Here is a 23,122-nt window from a genome sequence, read left to right on the forward strand (position 1 = left end):
TGGGTGGGTCGGGGACTCGGAGTGGACCGATCTCCGAGTCTCGGGTTTCCAACTGCTGTAACGGACTCTGGCGTTCATGCTCGGTTTCGGATTTTGAGATATTTTCCCAGCCCCACACCTCCAAGTTAGTAAATCTTGAGGTGCCTATATAATTTCTTGATTATTTTTCCCACGCAAGTCCATTGTCCATCCGTCTTAGGTAGGCGGTGGGCACAAAAATCCGGGAAAGTAGGAACACAGAGAGAGATTATAAATAGTGATATGGTCTTCCTCGGAGAAGATCGAAAACCCTAAAGCGGTCTGTCAAAGCGTCCGTAATTAGGGTTTCTCCTAATCGTCAATGTCTCACCGGGAAGCCTGTCATTCGGATCTTCTGCAGGTAACTTTTTGTTTAATATTCCTTTCCAGAGAAATTAATTTTTTTAAAAAAAAAAAGAATTTCTATTCGTTCAATCCGATTCGCGAAAAAAAAATAGGGTTTTTCTTCGCACTCATGAAGTTTTAGCCGACATCAATTCCATTCAACGCGATTAGGGTTTATAATATTCAAAGATTTCTTAATCGTTACAGGATATGATATTTCTTTTTTGTTGTTGTTATTCTTTGCTTTTTTCAATTGATTGTTTTAGAGTTAGGGTTTTATATCTGTGAAACTGCTACAGAAGTTGTTTTGATCATCCGAATATCTAAAAGGTGTTTTTGAGATTTGGGTTGTTTTTGCGTTTGTGTGCTTGCACAAAAATATGTATATTTGATTTTGGTGTATGGTTATGGTCTTTTGTGTTTCTTATAATGAAGAATTATTCATCTATTTTATTAATATAATTAATATTTGTAATGGTACTTTGAGATATTCATAGCAATTTATTTTGTAGGATGCCATGATGGTGAATAGTAGAGTATCTCATTGCTGGAGATTTGTCCTGATTGTTGGAGTTCTCTGCTCATATGCAAAGCTTTGTTCTGGCTTTAATGGAGTGGTACTTAATGGAGCTTTGTGCTCGTGATGGAAATGATGTACTCAATGAAGCTTTGTGCTTACTATTTGAGTGGCGTACTTAATGGAGCTTTGTGCTCGTTATTTGAGTACGTACTTAATGGAGCTTCTTGCTCGCTTAATGAAGCTTTGTGCTTGTAAGGGAGCTTGTTACTCATGCTCAATGGAGCTTCGTGCTCGCTACATGAGAGTTGTGCTCATAAGTCATTAGGGACTTTCGTACTTATTGGAGCTGCTCATTCAAGGAGTTTCGTACTCAATGGAGTTTTTGCTCATAAGGGAGCTTAGTGCTCATTACAGGAGTCTCTACTCATTAAAGGGGTTTTGAACTCATTTGAGTTTTGTGCTCATTGCAGGAGTGTTATGCTCTATGGAGTTCATGCTCAGAAGGGGGCTTAGTGCTCATGCTCAATAGAGCTCCGGCCAATGAGGGCTTCGTTCCCATGCTAAATGAAGCTTTGGCTCATAAAGGGAGATTGTTACTCATGCTTAATAGAGCTTCGTGCTCGCCACATGAGAATTGGCTTATAAGGGACTTTCGTACTTATTTAGCCCCTCATTCAAGGAGTTTCGCACTCAACAGAGTTATTGCAGTATTGCTCATAAGGGAGCTTAGTGCTCATTCAAGGAGTTTCGCACTCAACAGAGTTTTTGCTCATAAGGGAGCTTAGTGCTCATTATAAGGTTTTGTACTCCTTAAAGGGGTTTTCTACTCATCGGAGTTTTGTCCTCATTGCAGGAGTTTATGCTCAATGGAGTTTCATGCGCAGAAGGGGGCTTAGTGCTTATGCTTATGTTTAATAAAGCTTCGGCTAATAAAGGGGCTTTGCACTCATGCTTAATACAGCTTTGGCTAATAAAGGAGCTTAGTGCTCATGCTTAATATAGCTTCGGCTAATAAAGGGGCTTCGAGCTCATGCTTAATAGAGCTTCGGCTAATAAAGGGGCTTTGTGCTCATCCTTTATAGAGCTTGGACTCATAAAGTGACTTCATTCTCATGCTTAATAGAGCTTCGGCTAATAAAGGTGCTTCGTGCTCATCCTTTATAGAGCTTGGACTCATAAAGTGACTTCGTTCTCATGCTGAATAGAGCTTTGACTCATAAGTAAATTTTCATTATAGGAGCTTCGTGCTCGTATGTTGAGCATCGTGCTCGTATGTTGAGCTTCGCGCTCGTATGTTGAGCTTCGCGCTCGTATGTTGAGCTTCGCGCTCGTATGTTGAGCTTCGCGCTCGGATCTGTATAGTTCAGTCGAGCTACGTGCTCATGAGTGGAGCTTTGAGCTTGTTGGTGGAGTTCAGTGTTCTATTTAGTTTTGTTTTCATAATTGTAGCAGAAATTGAGTTTCTTGGTTGTAAATGTCTATTCGTGTCTGTCCATGAGCTTTGTAGCTTTTACTCGGTTTTCAGCTCATTTCAAGAGGTTGGCAAGTGAAAGCTGAAGTTGATATCTAATTATCATTCTAAGGTGACAAAATTCTTATGGAAGTACTGGAACAAACTCCCAGGTCACTAATAATACAAAGGTTAGTACTGAAATCTGATTTTGTACATCTTAGGGCAGATTCATCTATTTCATGCAGCAATTTCATGTAAGGGCTAAGTTCCTGCAAGCCTTTTGCTCGTACCGGTTCTACTGTTCTATTCTTACTATGTTTCCTTTGTAATCTTTCAGAAGCGTATAAGGAAAGGAGAAAATGAGAACTGATCATCTACCAGCGCAGATTTGAATTGGCAAGTCGGTAGACATTCGCTTTCGCCCCTTACATATCCTACCAGTGATTTATTTATTTTGGATCGGAGTCTTATCATCTATATCGGCTTACAGATAAAATTTGGGGCAACAGATGATCGGATACCTGATCTGAAAAAGTTGAAGCTAACCAGAGGTGACTGGAAGGACAGAGATGTTTTCTGGCAACTGGCGATGAAGGCAAGGACTAGGTTAGAAAATTGGGGAGGTTGGCGATCAGAGCATCTTACACTGGGACGTTCTCTGTAAACTTGTATAGATTTCATGTAGTGAGAGATTTGCCTGCATGGGATTTTTTACATTTGAGAAGTTGAAGCCGATGTAAAAATGGGAGAATAGTTTGAAATGAAGAAACATAAGGGAGAGCTTATCCGTGGATGTAGGCTTATTTTCTAATAGCCGAACCACGTTAAAACCTGGTGTCCCTTTCTATTATTCGTTTTATCGTCTTCACAAGGTTCTTTACCATAATCTTGAGTTAGGCAAACCGAATAGGGGCTTTCTAGGAGCATTTCCGCACACTTAACAAATTATTTGGAGATCCTACGTGTTTCAACTTAAGTGTTGTACTTGACCATTGGGCTCTATTTTTCAATTCACGAAGTGTAGGCCCATTTTTGCAACAAGAAAAAAAATATAGGGTCATTCAAATGATGCAATTTAATTTCATTAAAAATAGAATTACACTTTTAAGACAATTAATAGTCACTTATTGCCGAAGTTGGGTCTTAATATTCCTCCATCTTCTCATGAAGTTGGTCACTCGCCCATTGGATTAAACGGACTGCCCCTCCTATATTAGGTTTTCTCTTCGACTAGCCCATTGGACTAAACTGAGCCCTGCCCCTCTTATATCATGTTTGCTCGGTTTTAAACGCCAATTTTTTTGATAAATTACTCGTCTCAGTCTGCTAGATAACTCGAATGGACATAAAATTCCAGAACTTTTAAGGAGTAACCCCGACCCAGTTTGATTTCCACCCATAGCTTGACTAGTAAAGGGCTAGACTAACTCGATATACTTCATTTAATTAGGTAGTGGCTCCAAATTTAACCCGTGTTATGTTGCAGAATAACTGTTCAATCTTCTGAATGGCTGAATTCTGTTGACTTTGGATACATTTGAATTAGATGATTCAGAAAACAAACGCGTTACTTTGAGTTGGAATTATGTACCTAATATGGGATGATCAAGTCTTACACGGCTACACATGATAGCCTCGCAGCAACCAACATTTGTTCTACTTCACGTAATCAACTTGTACGTAGGAAATTTTGTTGCACATTAGCGGTAGAACAAAACAAAACGGGAGTTAAAAATAGCACAATAATATAGATTAGGTTTTTCTTTTTTGTTGAAACATTACTATAGACACAGGTTATAACCAAATGGTTGATTGGGTATAGACTCCGACTAGAAAGACTAGCTAATTAAAGGTTATGACTTTGAGACTATTCCTACTTGCCTAAGAATCTTTTCTAGTTTTACAATACTGCCCACACGAGAGAGCCGATTCTATCTAAGATGGATTTTCTCTTCATAAAATTGTCGGAAATCTTCGGCTGTTAGGAGATATTTTGCTTAAGGCATCATGTAAGTTAGCAAGATAGGCATTTTCCAAGTGCTTATGCATTCTACAAGTGACTAGCATTAGGGGTTTGGTAATAGCAACCACTTATTGGTTTCTTTGGTGCAAATAGTAATAATAAAATGGGAAGCAAAATGAAAGAAAATATATTCATATAAAGTATTCTAGTGACTTAAAATCCAAGATATTGGCTTCATATTAAATGGGTTGTTGGCTTAAGAGCCTCTATATATAGATTTATTTATTGATCAAGAGTCATACAACTCAAAGAACAACAATATTATAAGAAACAATGTCGAACAAAAACCCTAGTTTCTTTCTCGTCATGATTTTTATCCTCGTTACTTACTTATCAGCCTCCCCAGGCAATGCGAAAGTAAGGCACGATGATAAACAACCATGTAAGACTTTATTTTTATATTTCCATGATATAATTTACAACGGGACAAACGCAAATAATGCAACTTCAGCTATCATAGGCGAACCAGCGTGGGCTAACAAGACGGTTTTAGCCGAACAAAATCGTTTCGGAGACTTGGTTGTATTTGACGATCCAATCACTCTAGACAACAATCTATATTCAAATCCAGTGGGCCGAGCCCAAGGTTTCTATCTCTATGATAGTAAAGAAATTCGTACAGCATGGATAGCTTTTTCATTTGCTCTTAATTCTACAGATTATGTAGGGACAATAACTTTTGCGGGTGCCGATCCACTAATGGATGCGACTAGAGATATATCTGTTATCGGTGGCACGGGAGATTTCTTCATGGCTAGGGGAATTGCGACAATAAGGACAGATGCCTTCGAAGGAGAGGTTTATTTTAGACTTAGTGTTGATGTCAAGTTATACGAATGCTGGTGAAAACTAACCTCAGAAGGAAAAATGCAGTGTGAATTCATCGTGTTGATTTAATTATATGTATATATATATATATATCGTTGTAATTTGATTTGGAGTCGATCGACATGGATCTTTGGTGATGGTATCACAGTTCTCATGTGATTTATGCTTATAATACTAATGTAATAGTGTGGCTTACCATGTGACTGTCTTTGGATGTTCAAACATAACTACTACTCAAGAAAGCTTATGATATAATAAATGTGGTTTTCCTAATATGTGAAAACATAATAATTTATTTACATCTTGAGAAGTATTGGAATCGGTGTAACTATCTAAAGAAGTCAAATCTTTACTTGTTAAAATAGAAGAAACTATTATCTAGATGTTCAATTGCATAGCTAGCGAAGAGAAAATTATCCATCTTTTTTTCCTCGAATCATCAGGTTGGGTGTTCGATCTAGCAGGTCGAGTGCTCTATCCATTTTATATTCTTAACACTCCCTCTCAAGTTGGAGCAAGTACGGAAATAACATGTAACTTGCTAATGATCCTCTTAAAAGTGTCGACTCTCAAAGATTTTGTGAAAATGTCTGCAAGTTTATCAGTGGTCGATGTAACGTGGGGCAATTAAATGCATTCTACAAGTGATCATAACCAGGGGGTTGGTAAATTTACTAGCATGAGGGGGTACCCTTTTGTCATAACAACCACTTGTTGGTTTGTTTGATGCAAATAGTACAAAGAAAATCAGAAGCACAGATAAAGCATTTTGTTGACTTAAAATCCAAGATAGTGGCTTTACATCACATGGGCTTGCTGGCTAAGAGCCTCTATATATAGATAGATCCATTAATCAAGAGTACTACAACTCAAAGAACAACAAGAACATAAGAAACAATGTCGAATAGAAATCCTAGTTTCATTCTTGTGAAGATCTTTATCTTCATTATCTATATTTCAGCCTCTCCAAGCAATGCAAAAATCCCGCGTCATGGTAGACAACCATGTAAGCATTTATTTTTATACTTCCATGATATAATTTACAATGGGAAAAATGCAAAAAATGCAACTTCAGCCATCGTAGGCGCACCAGCGTGGGATAACAAGACGATTTTAGGTGGACAAAATCATTTTGGGGATTTGGTTGTGTTTGACGATCCAATCACTTTAGACAACAATCTACATTCAAAGCCAGTCGGTCGAGCCCAAGGTTTCTATATCTATGATAGGAAAGAAATTTTTACAGCGTGGATAGGTTTTTCATTTTCTCTTAATTCTAGTGATCACAAAGGGACTATAACTTTTGCGGGTGCCGACCCATTAATGAATAAGACTAGAGATATATCTGTTATAGGTGGCACGGGAGATTTCTTCATGGCTAGAGGAATTGCAACAATAATTACAGATGCCTTTGAAGGAGAGGTTTATTTTAGACTTAGTGTTGATATCAAACTATATGAATGTTGGTGAAGATTTATCTCAAAAGAAGAATGAAATGTGAATTCGCTGTTTTGATTTAATTATATGTATTTGTGTCTTTGTGACGTATGTTTTTGATAATGTAATAGTGTGGCTTTCAACTGTGAGTTTCTTCGGATTTTCAAATGTATAACACTACTCAAGAAAGCTTAAAATATAAAATAAAAGTGGTTTTTCTAATATGTGAAGACATAGTTTTGACGCTTTTAACTTATTAGAAGTACTAGAGTCGGTAGAATATATAATCACCTGAAGAAATTTAACTCTTACTTGTTATAGTAGAAGAATTTGTTAACTAAATATTTGATTGCTTAGCAGAAGGAGAAAATTAACCATCTTCGTTCCCTCCATTTGGAACTCGGTCACGAGGGATAAAAAAGATAGTTTGGTCATCGATCAGGAGAAAAGCAGAATAACCTTTTAATTGAGGATTTTTTGTTTACTATTCTTAACAAATTTAGTTTGTTTGAATTACTTAAACATATTAAGTTAAATGTATACCACAAGACATAGTACATAGAGGTTCACAAAATCAGACCTCCACAGATCTACCGACTCATCTATGACCTAGCCATGTACTAAGACATATTTCATGCACCAAATTAGACCTTTTAACCATAACTAGGAATTTGTTAAATAAAACATAATAAGCTTTCACTTGACATGACAATGGGTCTGGTAAAGTTTGGGACCATGCATAATGCATTTGCTATCATAACCTATTTGGTCCCTTGATGGAAATGGTAACAGACAAATAAGTAGCAAGATGAAGCAATATTTCTGATTAAAGTTTTAGTATGACTTAGAAATAAAGATATCAAAATTTTACTTCATGTTCTGCTTTTTTTTTCTTTTCTCCTTTTTGTCACTTCTTCGTTTGAAACTTCACAACTGCTATAATTTCTCAGCCTGTATAGAGAGTTTCGAGAAGAATAGATGTCTAGGAATTATTTTTTTGAGATCTTTAAAACTCGCCTCACGTGATTAAAGAGAAATGCAAATTTGATTTTTGCAGACAGCATTTTAAAGTTTGTGCAATATTGAATTTTTTTCAAATGCAAAGTTTTGTTAGTTTTGAAACCAATAATTTTATATATAATATTTTAATGGAGGTTTCTCGAAATCGTGAAAAATGAATTCCAAGGAGGCAAGGATTGTCTAGTACTAAGAGGTAAGGAGTGACTAAGGAGAAGTGGAGAATAAACAAAGAAGAAGGAAGAAAAAAAATGAAGAAAATATTGTAATTAAGAGGTAAGGCTAGAATAGGAAAATTAAAAGCGTTATTGTATGGAACCGCTAGAAATTGCGCCCAACATTGCATTTTGAAAAATTAGGGAACAAAAGATTCAATCTTACGGATTTTGTGTGTCACATATGATATTTAGAGTTTTTCTTAAGAACTCTCTTTAATGCAAAACAAATTGGTTCTCTAAGATGATGAGAAGGTGGTTTTTTTTTTGATGAGATGATGAGAAGGTGGTTAAATAAAGATATCTGAAGAGGATACTCTATTTCTAGAGTATTCCCTTAGATGTCCAAATCTTAAACCAATAGAAATCAAGTTTCTATATGTTCTCAAAATAACTATATATTTCTTTATAAACATTAGCATGAGTGCATGTCACATAAGTAAATAAAACAAGTTTAGAATTTTTCATTGGAGAAACAAAAAATTGAAGATCTCTCTATATTCGCCTCCCAGGAATGAAAATCTTAATTATAACTTGACAAATATGAATGGAGATTTTATTGAGTTTCGCATTGGAGATGTTTTTATAGTATCACATAGGAATTTTAGAGATGCTCACCAGTTTAGATTACGAGCACGGTTAAATATAACATTCTTTCATGAATTTAAACACAAAACTCTTTCATTTAGGGTGGAGCACCTAAGTAGTCGTGAATGGCGAGCACGAGAGAGTCGATTCTCTCTAAGATGGATTTTCTCTTCCTCGAATGGGCGAAAATCTTGATGGTTGATCATCATTGTCAGTCCATGCTGTGCGGAGAGATTTTGGTCAAGGCATTGTATCTGTTATAACATTCTACGAGCAACCAGCATGAGGGTTTGGTAATAGCAGCCAGTTATTGGTGTCTTTGATGCAAATAGTAATAATAAAATGAGAAGCAAAATGAAAGAAATATATTCAGGTCAAGTATTTTACTGACTTAAGAATCCAAGATATATTGGCTTCTTATTACATGGGTTGTTGGCTAAGAGCCTCTATATATAGATCTATTATTAATCAAGAATCCTAAAACTCAAAGAACAACAATATTAAGAAATAATATGTCGAACAAAAACCCTAGTTTCTTTCTCGTGGTGATCTTTATCCTCGTTATCTATATTTCACCCTCCCCAGGCAATGCGAAAATAAGGCGCCATGGTAAACAACCATGTAAGCATTTACTTCTATATTTCCATGATATAATTTACAACGGAAACAATGCGAAAAATGCAACTTCAGCAATCATAGCCGCACCAGCATGGGCTAACAAAACAATTTTAACGCGACAAAATTTTTTTGGAGACTTTGTTGCGTTTGACGGTCCAATCACTCTAGACAACAATCTATATTCAAAACCAGTGGGTCGAGCCCAAGGTTTCTATCTCTATGATAGCAAAGATATTCCTACGGCATGGTTAGCTTTTTCGTTTTCTCTTAATTCTACAGATTATAAAGGGACTATATCTTTTGCGGGTGTGGATTTACTACTGAATAAGACCAGAGATATATCTATCATCGGTGGCACGGGAGATTTCTTCATGGCAAGGGGAATTGCGACAATAATGACAGATGCCATTGAACCAGTGGTTTATTTTAGAATCAGTGTGGATATCAAGTTATATGAATGTTGGTGAAAACTTACCTCAAAAAGAAAAAAGTCAATGTGAATTCGTCGTAGGTGTTGATTGAATTATAGTATGTATTTGTGATTTGATTTGGAATATAGTGTGGTTTTCTTTGGATTTTCAGACATAACCATTACTACAACTCAAGAAAGCTTAAGATGTAAAATGAAAGTTGTTTTCTAATATATCAAAAACTTATTTTTTTTTTTTATATTTTCAACTTCCGAAGTATTGGAATTGGTGTAATTACCTAAATAAGTTTAACTTTTTAAAATAGAAGAAGCTATTATTTAAATGTTCGGTTGCATAGCAAAGAGAAAATTATCCATCTCTTTTTCCTCGATCTGAAATTTGGTCATAATAGTGGATCAAGAATATAAGTTGGTTACCGATTGGAAACATAAAAAGAATTAATCCTTTAATTGGATCTATGTTTATTATTCTTAACAAATCTTAGTTTGTCGTAATACTTCAAAAAAATTAAATTAAACACAAAAACTTTAAATTATTCAAAATGATAATGCGTATGAACTTGACGTAGTAAAGAGATGTACTTGTAGTTCAACAAAAAGAAAAAGAGATGTACTTGTGGTATGTTGATGTATCATACTAATCATATTACACACGCATGATGTGACATAGCACAACCTAACTTAACTTACCTAAGAGAATCAATGTAAGGTGATTCTAACAATGTACAAAATCTATCGACACCTACATTAACAACAAACTTTTTTAGCTTACTCTTGGTCTTCATTGAGATTAGTTGAAGATTAGGGAGCGAAAAAAAAATCAAGTGAATTTTGAGACCAAAAAATAAATGTCCCTTAAGGCAATCTTAATTGATTTATATCCCGAAGATTTTTCTTTGTGCTCCACTGTATCCACCTTTTTTGTTCCTTATTTCATATTTCATCTTTTATAATCCGAACCATTAATTAAAATCAACTGCTTAAATTTTGTTAAATTAAAAGGTAAATCCAGAATAGGAAAGTAAATGAATTACTTGATGGAATCGATAGAAATTGGGGTTCAACACTGCATTTACAAAAATTATGGGTCAAAGAAGATACTGCACATATGGGCAAGTCCAGTGTTTGGGAGCCCATCCCCCATACAAAGGCACCCAACCCGAGAGCCCCGGGGCTGGGACCCGGGCTGGGGGGCTCCCACCCCCCAAATATAGCCGTTTGGGACAGCCCGACGGCTATATTTGGGGTGGATCCCCTAAAAAGGGGATCCACCCCACTTATATTTAAATTTTTTTTCAATTTTCTTAAAATGTTTTGAACTATTTATTTCTTATTTTCCTTTTTTTGTGGGTTATCTTTTTGAAATTATCTATTTCGAATAATATCACATTTTAATTCATAGTCAAAATCTAAAATCAATTTTTCGTACACATACTTCGCGCACGTACTTTATTTTGGATTTGAGAGCCCCGATTGTGAGCCTGGCGTTGGAATTGAGACAAAGTCCGGAACTCCCAAAATTCAGGGGCTCTCAAAATTCAGGGGCTCCCAAATTGGGAGCGCGAGCCTCACGTTGGCCTTGCCTTAAAGTAGGAGGCCAACCCTAAAAAAATGTCCTCTAGGGTTGGGTTAGTTAATCACGGGTCAGCAGGTCCGGGTTTCAGGGGCAATAAACCTACTAAAAACGTTATCGTTTTAAGGCGGGAGCACGTAAGGTTCAGAATACCAGACAGTTGAGAGAGAGAGAGAGAGAAGAAGAAATGTACTACTGATTATAGAGAAATTGAGAAGAAAGAGTTGAACCCAAAATGAGAACCCTAAATCTTTCTGAAAGTGCTCTAATTAGGGTTCAATTACAATCTTATTCACCCCAAAAATCATTGAAATTCATCAACCCTTCTTCTACTTTGAATTCATTAATTCCTTTCCACTCTAAGAAATTAAAGCAGAAAACCAAGAATTTCACATGGAATTCGAATCTCCTTTCATCTAGGTAATTTCTATTTCGACATTTCTTATGATTGTGGATTTGGTATGAAACTTGGGAAATTGTGCAGGTATTCAAGGCAATCGACCCAAAATTCAAATGTGAACACTGAGCAGTTCGAGCACTACTTAGAAACTTCTTCAAGAAATCGAAATAATATTGTAAGTTTTTGCTATTCAATAGACCTGCCCTAATTTGTTAACAGGCTAACTGCAAAAAAAAAACATGGCTTTCTGATTACCAATTTGAAAAGATAGATTGGTGGATGGTTTTAGCTCCCTTTTGTTGAATCTTGTGGGGTGATATTTATAACATCGATTTTCAATAATGGGTGCAACTGCACCACCACATTTGCATTTCATCGATTGTAATCCCACTATGTAAATAAAACAAATACCGATTTCCGTTTACAATGATATATTGTAGTTTAAGTACTTCTTCTACATTACTTCTCTTTGTCAGGAGCTCAGATTCATTGATCAGAAGAATTCCTCTCAAATTTCAGAACAGATGTTTATCCTGCAAGATTTTGGTGCTACAGATAATAATGAGACATCAATTAGCTCTAGAAGTAAAGATGGCACGTTTGTAAAGTGGGAAGCTGCTGCAGTTTCGGATATGTCATTCCAAAGTTTTGCTAAATTTTCAGTGCTCTTTGGCTTGCTCATGTTTCAAGGCTCACAGCAGGCGATGGCTGGTTCAGATTTTGCCGCTGGGTTGCAGTCAATTCCTTACATAGGCGATCTTGGTGATATTAGCACAGGTTTTGCTTCAGTTAGGAAAACCTCCTTGTACCTTTCATTTCGTTTTAGCTAGAGTTAATTTGAAACCGCATTCATTTCTATCGCTGATTGAAAACTAATGGACAGGTCCTATGGACTCCAATTTGGTCAATTATATACTAGTACTGACTCAGCACAGTTTTAGCCTCACCCTTTTAGGTTGTCAGATAGTGACAATGCAGAAGTACTAATTGATCGAACTAGAGTTGTTTTGGAGGCTATTCTACATTGGGCCTTCTCTTTGTCGAACCCCAATTGAATTTCTTTAGATGCACCTTTACTGCTAGCTAAGTAGGTCAGGTTTGTGAGGATTGGTACTATGATTTTGAACCCTCCCTTCATAAAGTTAACTACTAACACTCGAAGTACTATATTGAACATCAGAGTAATATGAATAATTTAAATAGAAGCAATAGGCCCCTTAAAGAAGCCTAACTGAATATTCTATGACTAGAATCACTAGATATCTTTTCTCATATGAGAACATGCATGCGGTTCGGTTACTAACATCAAATATTTTGTTATGTTGCAGGCCTTTTTGCTGATTTTCTTTTCTGAACTAGGGGACAAGACCTTCTTTATTGCGGTAAGACTAGCTCATCTACAATAGTAGGATCAAAGTATGGGATCTTTTCTCAGTTTAGGTGCGTGTTTCTTATTATCCAGTTAAAATATCATGTGGAGGCGGAGCTAGGAATTCTTAGGCTACTACATTTAATAGATTGACACAGCTCATTTTAAATCCGAAAAAAAAAAATGTACCAACTAAGCACATTTAGAAGGAACCACTAGTAGGCTAGCCCGGTTGCAGCCCTGGCAAGTCTATTATTAGTTCCTCGGTAGAGATTCATGTCTAGGTATGTAATACTTGGACAGTTTTCTATCAGAATTCATGGTGCTCCAATTGCAAGCTTGAGCTGCACAAATAGGAATCGAGCTAAGTAATTGAAACAAAGAACCAAATGAAAACATTCAGAAGACACTTTTAGCCTAGTCAATATTGGACTAGGGAAGATATCTAGTATTATACATTTGAAAAGAAGCACTCTGGACATTCTAGCGCTGTAGGTCGCGCTTTTGCAAATGGCAGTCTAAATAATCTGGCTCTTCCTGGAAACCCCTTAAGAAGCTAAGCCTATTAAAAATCTATAAAATCTTCCAAGGCATACAACCTATTCTATAGGGATCAGTATTGGCATTCTTTCGTATATATGGAAATGTTTTAGTTTGTGTAGCAATGCTGGTCGTGCCAGCTTGTACAAGCATAAGAAGCTCAGTTTTGTCGTAAATCAGCAATTATATTCTTTAATTTACTCTAGAATAACCATACCTAAAAATATCTTGAAGAATAATACTTCTAGTTTTGATGATAGAAGATTTAGTCATGTATTAACCCAAAAAATTTCGACTTTGTGATCTTAATGGTTTATTTCATGTTATTTTCTTTTGCACTTACTTTGTATCATATTGGGGCCTCATAGTCTTCCGTAAAGCTATAGGATGTGTATTTCTGATGTTACATTTAATAAAATCTTTGTAATGAAATTCGGTGGCTTGAGCAGGCACTTTTAGCGGCTAGAAATTCTGCTGGAGTTGTTTTCATTGGCACATTTGGCGCGCTTGCGTAAGTTATTGTATTATTTCCAAAACCTCGTATGCATGACAACCCATCTTTAGCAAGGAAGTCTTCTTCCGAATTTGCCACTTTGTGGCCCTAGACTCTAGAGCTTGTCAGCACTCAAATTATAAAAGGTCATAAAAAGAAAGCATGAACTTTGTAGAGTAACTAGCAAATTAAGATGATTTGGGCCAAGTATACGAAACCATAAACGAGTTCTCTTTTCTTTGCAGGGCAATGACCATCATCTCTGTGGTTCTTGGCCGGACATTTCATTATGTTGATGATATTCTTCCTTTCAGGTATGTGCTCTAATCTTCTCTCGTAGAAGATCCTCTGTTTCCCGAGCATGATTCTTAACAACTTGTTAATGTGCAGGCTTGGTGAGACTGATTTGCCTATTGATGACATAGCAGCAGTGTGCCTATTGGTAATAATTGACGTGTCGCACCTAATCTCACATCATCTTTATTTCATTTTATCCATTAAGTATATCTATAGGCGGGTCTCCTACAAATGCTAACTCAGTTAGAATCTTTACTGATACAATGCACATGTAGCATAAAAAGTGGCAGATATGCACTTAAAGAACTACATCAGTTTGTTAATAAAAATAATAATATTTTTCATACAATTTCATATTTCAGTTAATTACAGGTTTATTTTGGAGTTTCTACCTTGATTGATGCTGCCTCAAGTGATGGTATGAAAACAGAAGAAGAGCAAAAAGAGGTGAGATATAATAATTTGATCATTTGATTTACAATTTTCAAGGGGGTTCGGCGTAAAATCTCTGACCAATTTATTATGTAACATTACACACATAGAAAGAGTTTGACCTACTTTTTGTCTTTTTGTATTTCAGAAGTAAAAAAATGTGCACACTTTCAAGTCAAACCTCAGTTATTTTCCATCAATATATGAAAATTTTGAAGTAAATGATCACTTCTAATTGCTAAATATTATTTTCCCAATTAACTGGAACATAATTGTCGAGTTTCTAATCTCATCTTCTGTTATTTGTATACTATGAATCAGGCAGAGCTAGCAGTTTCTGATTTTTCAGGGAACGGTGCCGGTATACTAGCTGCTGCTAGCACTATAATTAGCACTTTCGCTCTTGTTTTTGTTGCGGAATGGGGTGACAAATCTTTCTTCTCCACGATAGGTAAGCCACTTTGCACATTTATGTCTTTGAACGAAAGGCACCATTCCTGTTCGTTTTCTTTAGCGGCGAGATATAAGAGGGAATAGGACCTACCATTTCCCGTTCCAGCTGGATTGACCCTTCAGAACTTGTTTTATTTGAATACGAACAACTTTCAAAAAATAAATCGATGGCTTTAAACCACATTATCAACATCTAGACCCATGACATACACTGGAGACAGGTAAAAGATCTATTGATTGGTAAAGAGTTATCTTTAAAACATTGGCAGGTCTTAAATATGGGTTAGTTTTTCCATGACACTTCTCATTACAAACCCACCCTGCTTTGTGACTCTGGCCATCTGATTCAGATGCATTTTTATAAAGCATGACCAGATAACCTTTTCAGCTTATATTGGAAATCCATGAAGAAGCTAGCCAAGTGACTCATTTTCATCCTGACCAGGTAAGCTTCTCAAGGCTATCTGAAGCTGATTATTTTCATTTTTTTATGCAGCACTTGCTGCAGCTTCTTCGCCTCTTGGAGTAATTGGGGGTGCAACAGCTGGTCATGCTGCGGCAACTCTGGTAACATCTGAAAACTTCCACTTTTGCTCGCTTGTAGGAATTAGTGTCTTCATTTTGGAATCGTCAAATGGACCCAAAATCAATCCTAATTAACCATTCAGACGAGTCGTGCAAAAACAAATAGTTTGAAATCTAACTCGAGAAAAAGCAAACACTACATCTGTAACAGGCAATAAATCCATGTTCTTGATTATGCAGCTTGCTGTTCTAGGTGGCTCTTTATTAGGCAATTTCCTATCCGAGAAGGTCAGCTCTCCAATCATAAATACAAAATACAGAGACACACATGCACACACACATATATATATCCATTTCTTTTCTCTTTGACATGGACTCCAAGAGTCATTACATTACATTCATTACATGTCATATGAATTGAATAAGCCCTATAACTGCCATCACCGAATACATCTTGGACCCTAGAGGCCATGTAAAGACCTTTAAGGCCATCCTATGGGGCCTAAAACTCATGTATTCCTATATTTACTTTATTTTAACCTTGGTTTAATAAATCATGGATTTCTACTTCCACTGAGAAGAGATGGTGTCTAACCACTACACATAGAGGTGGTGGACTATACATCCGTTTCAGACACATCAAATTTTAACGATAAATTTAGTAATGTTTTTGAGATTCCGACCAAGATACCAGTTTTGGGGTTTTGTCGGAATTATTAACCTTGGTGTACTCTAGCATTGTCCTCTTCTATAATCGTAGCATTTATATCTGGGGGAACTAAATTCAGATTCTTATAATTGTAGTGTGATTTAATATATTTCTTATGGATTATATAACTTCATTCATATTTCACGGAACTAAGCAATGTCAAAATTTTCTTCCTTTCACAGATTATTTCCTATGTTGGAGGCATTCTCTTTCTCGTCTTTGCAGCGGTCACAGTGATAGAGATAGCAAGCTAAAGATTAGAAAAACATTATTCTTTTCTCATCATAAACTGATTTTTTCAATTTTTATAAGTAACTCAGAGAAAAATCTACTTTGGCTTCTAACTTCAATTTCATGTGTTATTTTGTAACTTCTTGTTTTCATTTTTTAAGCAAAACTCAGAATCAATTATGCTTCTAAAGTATTCATTTATGCTTCTAATCTTCATATTAGCAAGAAGTATAGTAAATATTGCATTTGTCCATGTGTGAAATGAACCCTCATCTTGCTTAGACACATATTTTAAGATCTGTCATCTTATAGTTCTTTGTCAACATCTTGCTCGATCACCTATTTTCAGATCTTAAAAACCGAAGAAATATACACCTTTTTAAGATCTTTTAGGTAATATGTGTAGGAATCTTGTCTCTTTATTCCTCCAAAGATCAATCGAATCTTGAGAATATCATGCTGGAATGTACCTGCTGCCTATAATTAAAATTTGTTTATCATTGAACTCCTCGAGTCCACTCATAGTGGCATTCATCATAATTGAGATGCTCTTCATTTTTTCTACCACCCTTTTGACTAATTTACCATTTTTGTGAAGCCTACTTTTGCTCTTCATTCACTACATATGCTTCACAACCAGAGAGGTCACAGTTTGAATATTACATTTATATAGAGATGATTGAATAATTGATGTGTTTGTAACTTTGTTGAGATAAAGATATGACTTTTTTTTTTTTGTGGGAGCAAGACATTTTACTTTCGTGGAAAAGATAATTTGAGAAACTGTGTAAATTTATAGTTTGATAATTTCCTTCGTAAAATAATTTTAAAATTTATTGCCACAATTATCAAGTTCACGTGGATTTTCTTTTAACAAAAAAAAGAAAAGAAAGAAGAATTTGATAAGGATTTTAGCTTCATGACCCACTTTTAATCAGATCTGACAAATCCGAGTCAGAAATATCTTTTTGTGGGCCTATTATGATGCAGCATCACAAACTCATAAAAAAGGAGCATCTCCCCACATGCACTAGCAATCACCATACACAAACACTATATATTAATTTCAAAAAGGTCATGTTTCTCTTTCCCTTTTGCCACACATGCTCAAATATCATAGAATATAACCATGGATACTTTACCTTTTCTTGATTTTGTTCCCCATTTGAGGTATGGAGTAGCATTTATTTTAGTAGCATTCAAGTTTCTCTGCCTTGTAAAACAGATGTTGTGGTTGGTGTCCACAAACTTAATGAAGCACTATTATTATACATACATGAGAAATTTGGAGAGGTCGTATATATCTCATCTCATCTCGTCCAATAAAAGAAACACACTAGATTCGAACTACACTAAAAAGGAATAGGTGTTCTATAAGAATCACAAACAGACCCACAAGAGAGAAAGATAGAGAGAAGGTAGTGGTTAGAGGAGGAAGAAGAGAGAAGAAATAAAAATCTGGAATATTAAATGTCACCGACAATGACAATTTGTCATTAAATTTTACCGGTGCAGAGAAGAAATTGTAGTAAGTGTTTAGGGAAACCAAAAAGGATAAAGAAAAATAAGGCCTAAAGATTCACAAATTTTTGTACTTGTCTTATTCCCCTAAAGCGAGTGGCCTATTAATAAACAGTGCTTAAAGCATCTCCCGTGCAAGTATCAAAATGATGAACTCAAAACAATACTAGGATTTTTTTTGTACAAATAACTTTAAAAAAATGCAAAAATTAATTTGAATATTAAGATAATGTGACAACATTTAATTATAAGATATTTAAAAAAACTCAATAGTGTCATCTAAGAAATAAAATATTATTAAAACTTAACAAATAAGACAATTTAAATTGTTTTTGAATTTTGCACGAGAGATGCTCTCACTCACATGAAATGGCCCTTAGGGGCCAAATCCAGGAATATTGCGTGGGTATAAATAAAATAGTTCCTGTACACTTTAGATCACTTTATTCGTCGGTCTTTAAACTATTAATTAGTCGGACTTTAAATCAGTAGTAGTTCGAACTTTAAACCAGTAGTAATTAGGCCTACTTATCACAATTGTATGTATGAATAAAAAATGAGTGATGACTAATTATAAGAAAAAACTATGGGACCCGCTCAAGGCGCACAACGAGCGGTGAGGCAGTGACTAGCCATTGACAACGTGTACTAGGTGATGTCACGAATGACGTGTAAAACCATTCGCGTTTTCGGTATCGCCACGTCGACAAAGAAAAACAATAACATCCAACCGTCCATCTCAACCGCGAAATAACGCAACCGCTTTATTGCCTTCTTAACGTACGCCTCCTTTTGTTTCTTAACGTGCGCTCTTTGTTCTCATTTGGAGTTATTTCCACCCATTTCCCCCTTCCATCAATTCCATCGCCAAATACCTGTCTCTTTCTCCTCCTCATTTTCACCTCTCTCTCTCTCTCTCTCTCTCTCTCTCTCTTGTTTTTCCAGCATTTGAAACCCTAATTTTGATACTCTTTGCTTAGCCGCCAACAAGTAGAAGATTATCTCTCAACAACTTCGATCGTAAACTTACCGATTTTTCAAGGTACTTCGGATCTATGAAGTTTGAAATTTTCCTTTATTATTTATATTTGTTTGTCTTTTTTCCATCTCTATATGATCTGATATGTGATTTTGATTCAGAAATTTGTGATTTTTCATTTTAATTTCTGTTTGTTAGTATTAGCTATGCCAATTTTGTTTAGTTTCAGATGAGTTTATGCATGATTGAGCTTATCTGTGGTTAATTTTTGTTCAAATTTTGAGTTTTGATTGTGTAGATAGTTAGTTTCTTCTTGTCAATTTTGATTGAGTTTTTTTTATTCCTGAGTTTTAGAAGTCATAAGTAAAATTGTATCTAAGCTTGAATTGCGAGAGGATTATGGTGGGTTTGCCTTGATCTTCTTTGATCTTTGCCTCAATTGGTATTTTCTTCATTTTTTCTTCTTTAATCCCGATTTGGGAGTTATTAGCCGATTATATGGTATAATTAATTACTGAATTCTACTCCCTTTAGGCTTAATTAACTTGGACTGTTTCTGTCCAAGTATGATCTAAATTCTAGATTCTTGAGGTTTTAGATGGTCTTTAGGGTTTAAATGTTAGAAATAGTTGTACTGTACCAAATTTATCTAGATCAACTCTCTGTACCATCGCCAAGGCATGCATCACCTGTATCTTGTTGTTAGCAGTCTAAACCTTAGCTGATTTTAGGGAACCTGCAGAAAAATGGTAAACTAGGTTCCTACCTGACCTTACTAATGCAGATTATGGTTCTATATGGAATCACTGAACAAATTATACAGGTTCTCCAAGTTCCTAGTTTTTCACCTTTTGGTGTATAATGCAACGGAGTTGAACTCTTGAATCTTGCTATATGAGTCCTCAGACTCTCAACTTATAAACATCCATCTCTCACAAATAGTCTTTATTATGTTCCTAGAATTGTTACTAATGAAATCTCCTGTCTTTAACTATCTCTTGGTTGTGATCCTTCTTCTATTGTTGCTCATTGTTCTGAAGCAAAATTCACGTTCCTCTTGTTGTATTGAGTTCCTGTTTTATTTCAACTACTCTTTAAGTATTAGCAGCATCTTTTTCTTTTGTTAAGTAATCGTTATCTTTGATTTCATGTTTTAAAACCTAGTATTGACTTATCCCAGGCTATTAAATAGTTTCGCTAATTAGATGTTTTTCTAATGGAACAGGGTGATTAACTGCAATGACGCTATTGTGAACATATAAATTGATGTTGACTTCTCCTCCTATTTTTGATTAATTGCGCGTTTTCTGCTATTTCATAAATGGATCGCTGTGATACATCAGGATTTGTTAGTGGGGGTGGGATGACTTTTATTGAGATCTTCTTCTAACTTCTATTTTGCTTCTCTTTTCTAACCTTGGAATAAAGTAGACTGCTCTTTTGTAAATACATAGATTTGATTTAGATCAGAAGTTCAGTTGTTATTTAGGTAGCATATGGATACAAATAAAAGTAGGTTTGAGCATTTGGGCTTCTTGACCAACCCATCATTCAATGCATTTAGCAACTTGACCAAAGATGTCCAAGTTGGATCAGTTACGACTAACATTTGCGCGGACACTGTTTTGAGACTCGACTCCCCTAGTGGTTCCGTCCCTTATGGTTCCACGTCAAAAGGAATTAAGAGGAAGTGGAATGTGATGGATGAAAGGAAAGGAGCAGAGGATGGTTCTTCTCTTTTCCTCAGGCTAGGTCGTTCTCCAAGTTCCTCAGACAGCAAGGGAAGTTCCGCAACTGCTTGTACTACCATATCTTCAGCTAAAGAAACTGACGAGGAATCTTCCATGGATATCAATTTGGATTTTGATCTCCATCTTGGCAATGAAAAATCTACCACTCCAAAGAAACCTTCCAATTCTTACAAAACCCTGGCAGTGAAACCCAAGCTTGCCCTTGAATTGAGTCTCTCAACAGGGTTTGCTGAATCTGATGTAACAAGTATTACTTATGGTTCAACCCAAAATCAGAATAACTCGAAGATGCCCATGATGATGGGGAAAACCCCACATAGAGATGAAGGATCAACAACATCATCCTGGTTTCTCGGAAATGGATGTCCTCCATTTATGCATAACGAGGTACCCAGAAAAATCAGTCCAATTTCAATTGTTCCAGATCTTGCATCAACCATGATGACCACACCAAAAAGCTCGATCAGCTGCAGTTCTGAGCTTACTCACTTACATGCCCGAGGCGGAAATTCCAAGATCTGTCAGTTCCAGGGGTGTGGTAAGGGCGCCAGAGGTGCTTCTGGTCTCTGTATCGCTCATGGTGGTGGTCGGAGGTGTCAGAAAGCCGGTTGTCACAAGGGAGCTGAAGGCCGAACTGTTTACTGCAAGGCTCATGGTGGTGGTAGACGTTGCGAGTATCTTGGCTGCACGAAAAGTGCCGAAGGCCGCACAGACTACTGCATTGCCCATGGTGGTGGTAGACGATGCAATCATGAGGGTTGCACCAGAGCTGCAAGAGGAAAATCTGGACTATGTATCCGACATGGAGGTGGTAAGAGATGCCAAATGGAAAATTGCACAAAAAGTGCTGAAGGTTTCTCGGGTCTCTGCATCTCTCATGGAGGTGGACGTCGTTGCCAGTTCCCTGAATGCACAAAAGGGGCACAAGGAAGTACTATGTTCTGCAAAGCTCACGGCGGAGGCAAGAGATGCACAGTTCTCGGTTGCACTAAAGGTGCAGAAGGCAGTACACCTTTCTGTAAGGGGCATGGTGGTGGAAAGAGGTGCTCTTTCCAAGGTGGAGCTTGCCCTAAGAGTGTTCATGGTGGTACCCTTTTCTGTGTAGCTCATGGAGGCGGAAAAAGATGTGCAATATCAGAATGTACTAAAAGTGCAAGAGGACGAACAGACTTTTGTGTCCGTCATGGAGGTGGTAAAAGGTGCAAGTCTGAAGGATGTGGGAAGAGTGCACAAGGAAGTACAGATTTCTGCAAGGCACATGGTGGAGGTAAAAGGTGCTTCTGGGGGCAGCAAGGATCTGGTTTGGGGAACCAAGCTGATACTCCTTGTGATCGATTTGCCCGAGGGAAGACTGGTCTCTGTGTTGCTCATAGTGCTCTTGTTCAGGATAAACGTATTCATGGTGGTGGGACTCTGGGACCTACTATTCAGAATCTAAACCCTCTTAACTGCGATAAAGTGCAAGAAGTTGCCACCAATGTTCAAGACATGCAGGTTGAAGCCATAAATAGCGGGCACCATCCTGTTATCTCTTTGCAGTTTCTGTCACAAGCTTACACGGAACCTCGTCCCGATTCAGCTCCAGAAGGTAGGGTACATGGAGGTAGTCTTATGGCAATGCTGGCAAGTGGCAAGAATCAGACAGCAGGAGCTTCTTCAGAGCAGGCGAGTTCTTCCTATATCATGCCTCACAATTGGATGTAAGCGGTTCTCTCTTTCTCATCGTCTTCGATTATGTATTTGTAAGGGGATATTCCACTGTCTATCTGTACTGTGTTGGTTAAGTTGCTTGCCATTTACAGGTGACAGAAAATACAAAATCTCTCATGGATCAATTTGTATGGGTAATAAGTCATGAATGGGGTTTAGGGTTTTATATTGACAACTAAGGGTTTCCATTGGATGTAAATATAAAATGTTTAAGTTTTTGTGAATATTTGGGTTTCAGCTTTTTTGATGATGAGTCAATTCTGAGTGTGGTTATAATGGAGATTTATCATGTATGAGGTATTTTTTTCTAGTTCTTAAAAGTGCTATTGTTGGAGTTGTCAGAGTGACTAAGTTTCACCCTCTCTGGTTTCTTGATTGGGACAGCCTGCAAATAGTATACCAGTTGATGAGTTTTGGGGTCGAGGTTTTTCCTATATGTTTCATTCCATTACTAGTTACAAATGGCTCTAAACCCACTCGAAATCAGCCGAAAATTAATAATACACATTTTTTTTTCAGGGTTTACCACTTCAAAAATCTTTCAAACAACAAATAAAACGATAAAATCATTTAAAATTTGGAGTTTTAGAACCGATCTTTAAAGTATAGGTCGTTTAAGCTTCTCTAGTTCTCTCGAGTCTCTTCAG

At 36.5% G+C, this 23,122-nt stretch overlaps 5 protein-coding genes and 1 long non-coding RNA gene across 6 annotated transcripts; all 6 read left to right on the forward strand.

The window, feature by feature from the left end:
* Positions 1-230: 230 nt before the first annotated feature.
* Positions 231-3,166, forward strand: LOC147534776 (uncharacterized). The gene is made up of 5 exons (XR_015227516.1): positions 231-379; positions 876-1,086; positions 1,354-2,524; positions 2,674-2,736; positions 2,827-3,166. It is a non-coding gene; the product is annotated as an uncharacterized LOC147534776 (long non-coding RNA).
* A 1,449-nt stretch (positions 3,167-4,615) lies between these two features.
* LOC147534777 (disease resistance response protein 206-like) lies at positions 4,616-5,462 on the forward strand. Its single transcript, XM_086647318.1, has one exon. The coding sequence runs from the start codon at positions 4,633-4,635 to the stop codon at positions 5,203-5,205; it is 573 nt and encodes a 190-aa protein (XP_086503444.1). The 5' UTR covers positions 4,616-4,632; the 3' UTR covers positions 5,206-5,462.
* Positions 5,463-6,073: 611 nt separating this feature from the next.
* On the forward strand, positions 6,074-6,846 carry LOC147534778 (disease resistance response protein 206-like). The gene has a single exon (XM_086647319.1). The coding sequence runs from the start codon at positions 6,085-6,087 to the stop codon at positions 6,655-6,657; it is 573 nt and encodes a 190-aa protein (XP_086503445.1). The 5' UTR covers positions 6,074-6,084; the 3' UTR covers positions 6,658-6,846.
* A 2,064-nt stretch (positions 6,847-8,910) lies between these two features.
* On the forward strand, positions 8,911-9,529 carry LOC147534779 (disease resistance response protein 206-like). Its single transcript, XM_086650329.1, has one exon. The coding sequence runs from the start codon at positions 8,957-8,959 to the stop codon at positions 9,527-9,529; it is 573 nt and encodes a 190-aa protein (XP_086506455.1). The 5' UTR covers positions 8,911-8,956.
* Positions 9,530-11,130: 1,601 nt separating this feature from the next.
* Positions 11,131-16,724, forward strand: LOC147534780 (GDT1-like protein 1, chloroplastic). Its single transcript, XM_086646857.1, has 12 exons — positions 11,131-11,485; positions 11,550-11,640; positions 11,942-12,253; positions 12,794-12,847; positions 13,824-13,885; positions 14,113-14,181; positions 14,258-14,309; positions 14,537-14,611; positions 14,918-15,047; positions 15,546-15,616; positions 15,815-15,862; positions 16,466-16,724. The coding sequence occupies exons 1-12, from the start codon at positions 11,301-11,303 to the stop codon at positions 16,535-16,537; spliced, it is 1,221 nt and encodes a 406-aa protein (XP_086502983.1). The 5' UTR covers positions 11,131-11,300; the 3' UTR covers positions 16,538-16,724.
* A 2,063-nt stretch (positions 16,725-18,787) lies between these two features.
* LOC147534781 (WRKY transcription factor) lies at positions 18,788-22,816 on the forward strand. The gene is made up of 2 exons (XM_086650767.1): positions 18,788-19,077; positions 20,240-22,816. The coding sequence occupies exon 2, from the start codon at positions 20,511-20,513 to the stop codon at positions 22,467-22,469; it is 1,959 nt and encodes a 652-aa protein (XP_086506893.1). The 5' UTR covers positions 18,788-19,077; positions 20,240-20,510; the 3' UTR covers positions 22,470-22,816.
* Positions 22,817-23,122: the final 306 nt, after the last annotated feature.

Source organism: Eschscholzia californica, unplaced genomic scaffold (assembly GCF_041429995.1).
Source record: "Eschscholzia californica isolate CP2 unplaced genomic scaffold, dmEscCali1.0.p SCAF_6, whole genome shotgun sequence".
In the NCBI taxonomy this organism is placed as follows: Eukaryota; Viridiplantae; Streptophyta; class Magnoliopsida; order Ranunculales; family Papaveraceae; genus Eschscholzia; species Eschscholzia californica.

What these genes read in the sequence shown, in the direction of transcription:
- LOC147534780 (XM_086646857.1), top strand. Translation starts at nt 11,301, where the DNA reads ATGAGAACCCTAAATCTTTCTGAAAGTGCTCTAATTAGGGTTCAATTA. An exon ending in ATCTTTCTTCTCCACGATAG is followed by an intron (nt 15,048 to 15,545) that starts GTAAGCCACTTT and finishes TTTTTTATGCAG; the next exon opens with CACTTGCTGCAGCTTCTTCG. An exon ending in GCAATTTCCTATCCGAGAAG is followed by an intron (nt 15,863 to 16,465) that starts GTCAGCTCTCCA and finishes TTCCTTTCACAG; the next exon opens with ATTATTTCCTATGTTGGAGG.
- LOC147534777 (XM_086647318.1), top strand. Translation starts at nt 4,633, where the DNA reads ATGTCGAACAAAAACCCTAGTTTCTTTCTCGTCATGATTTTTATCCTC.
- LOC147534778 (XM_086647319.1), top strand. Translation starts at nt 6,085, where the DNA reads ATGTCGAATAGAAATCCTAGTTTCATTCTTGTGAAGATCTTTATCTTC.
- LOC147534781 (XM_086650767.1), top strand. Translation starts at nt 20,511, where the DNA reads ATGGATACAAATAAAAGTAGGTTTGAGCATTTGGGCTTCTTGACCAAC.
- LOC147534779 (XM_086650329.1), top strand. Translation starts at nt 8,957, where the DNA reads ATGTCGAACAAAAACCCTAGTTTCTTTCTCGTGGTGATCTTTATCCTC.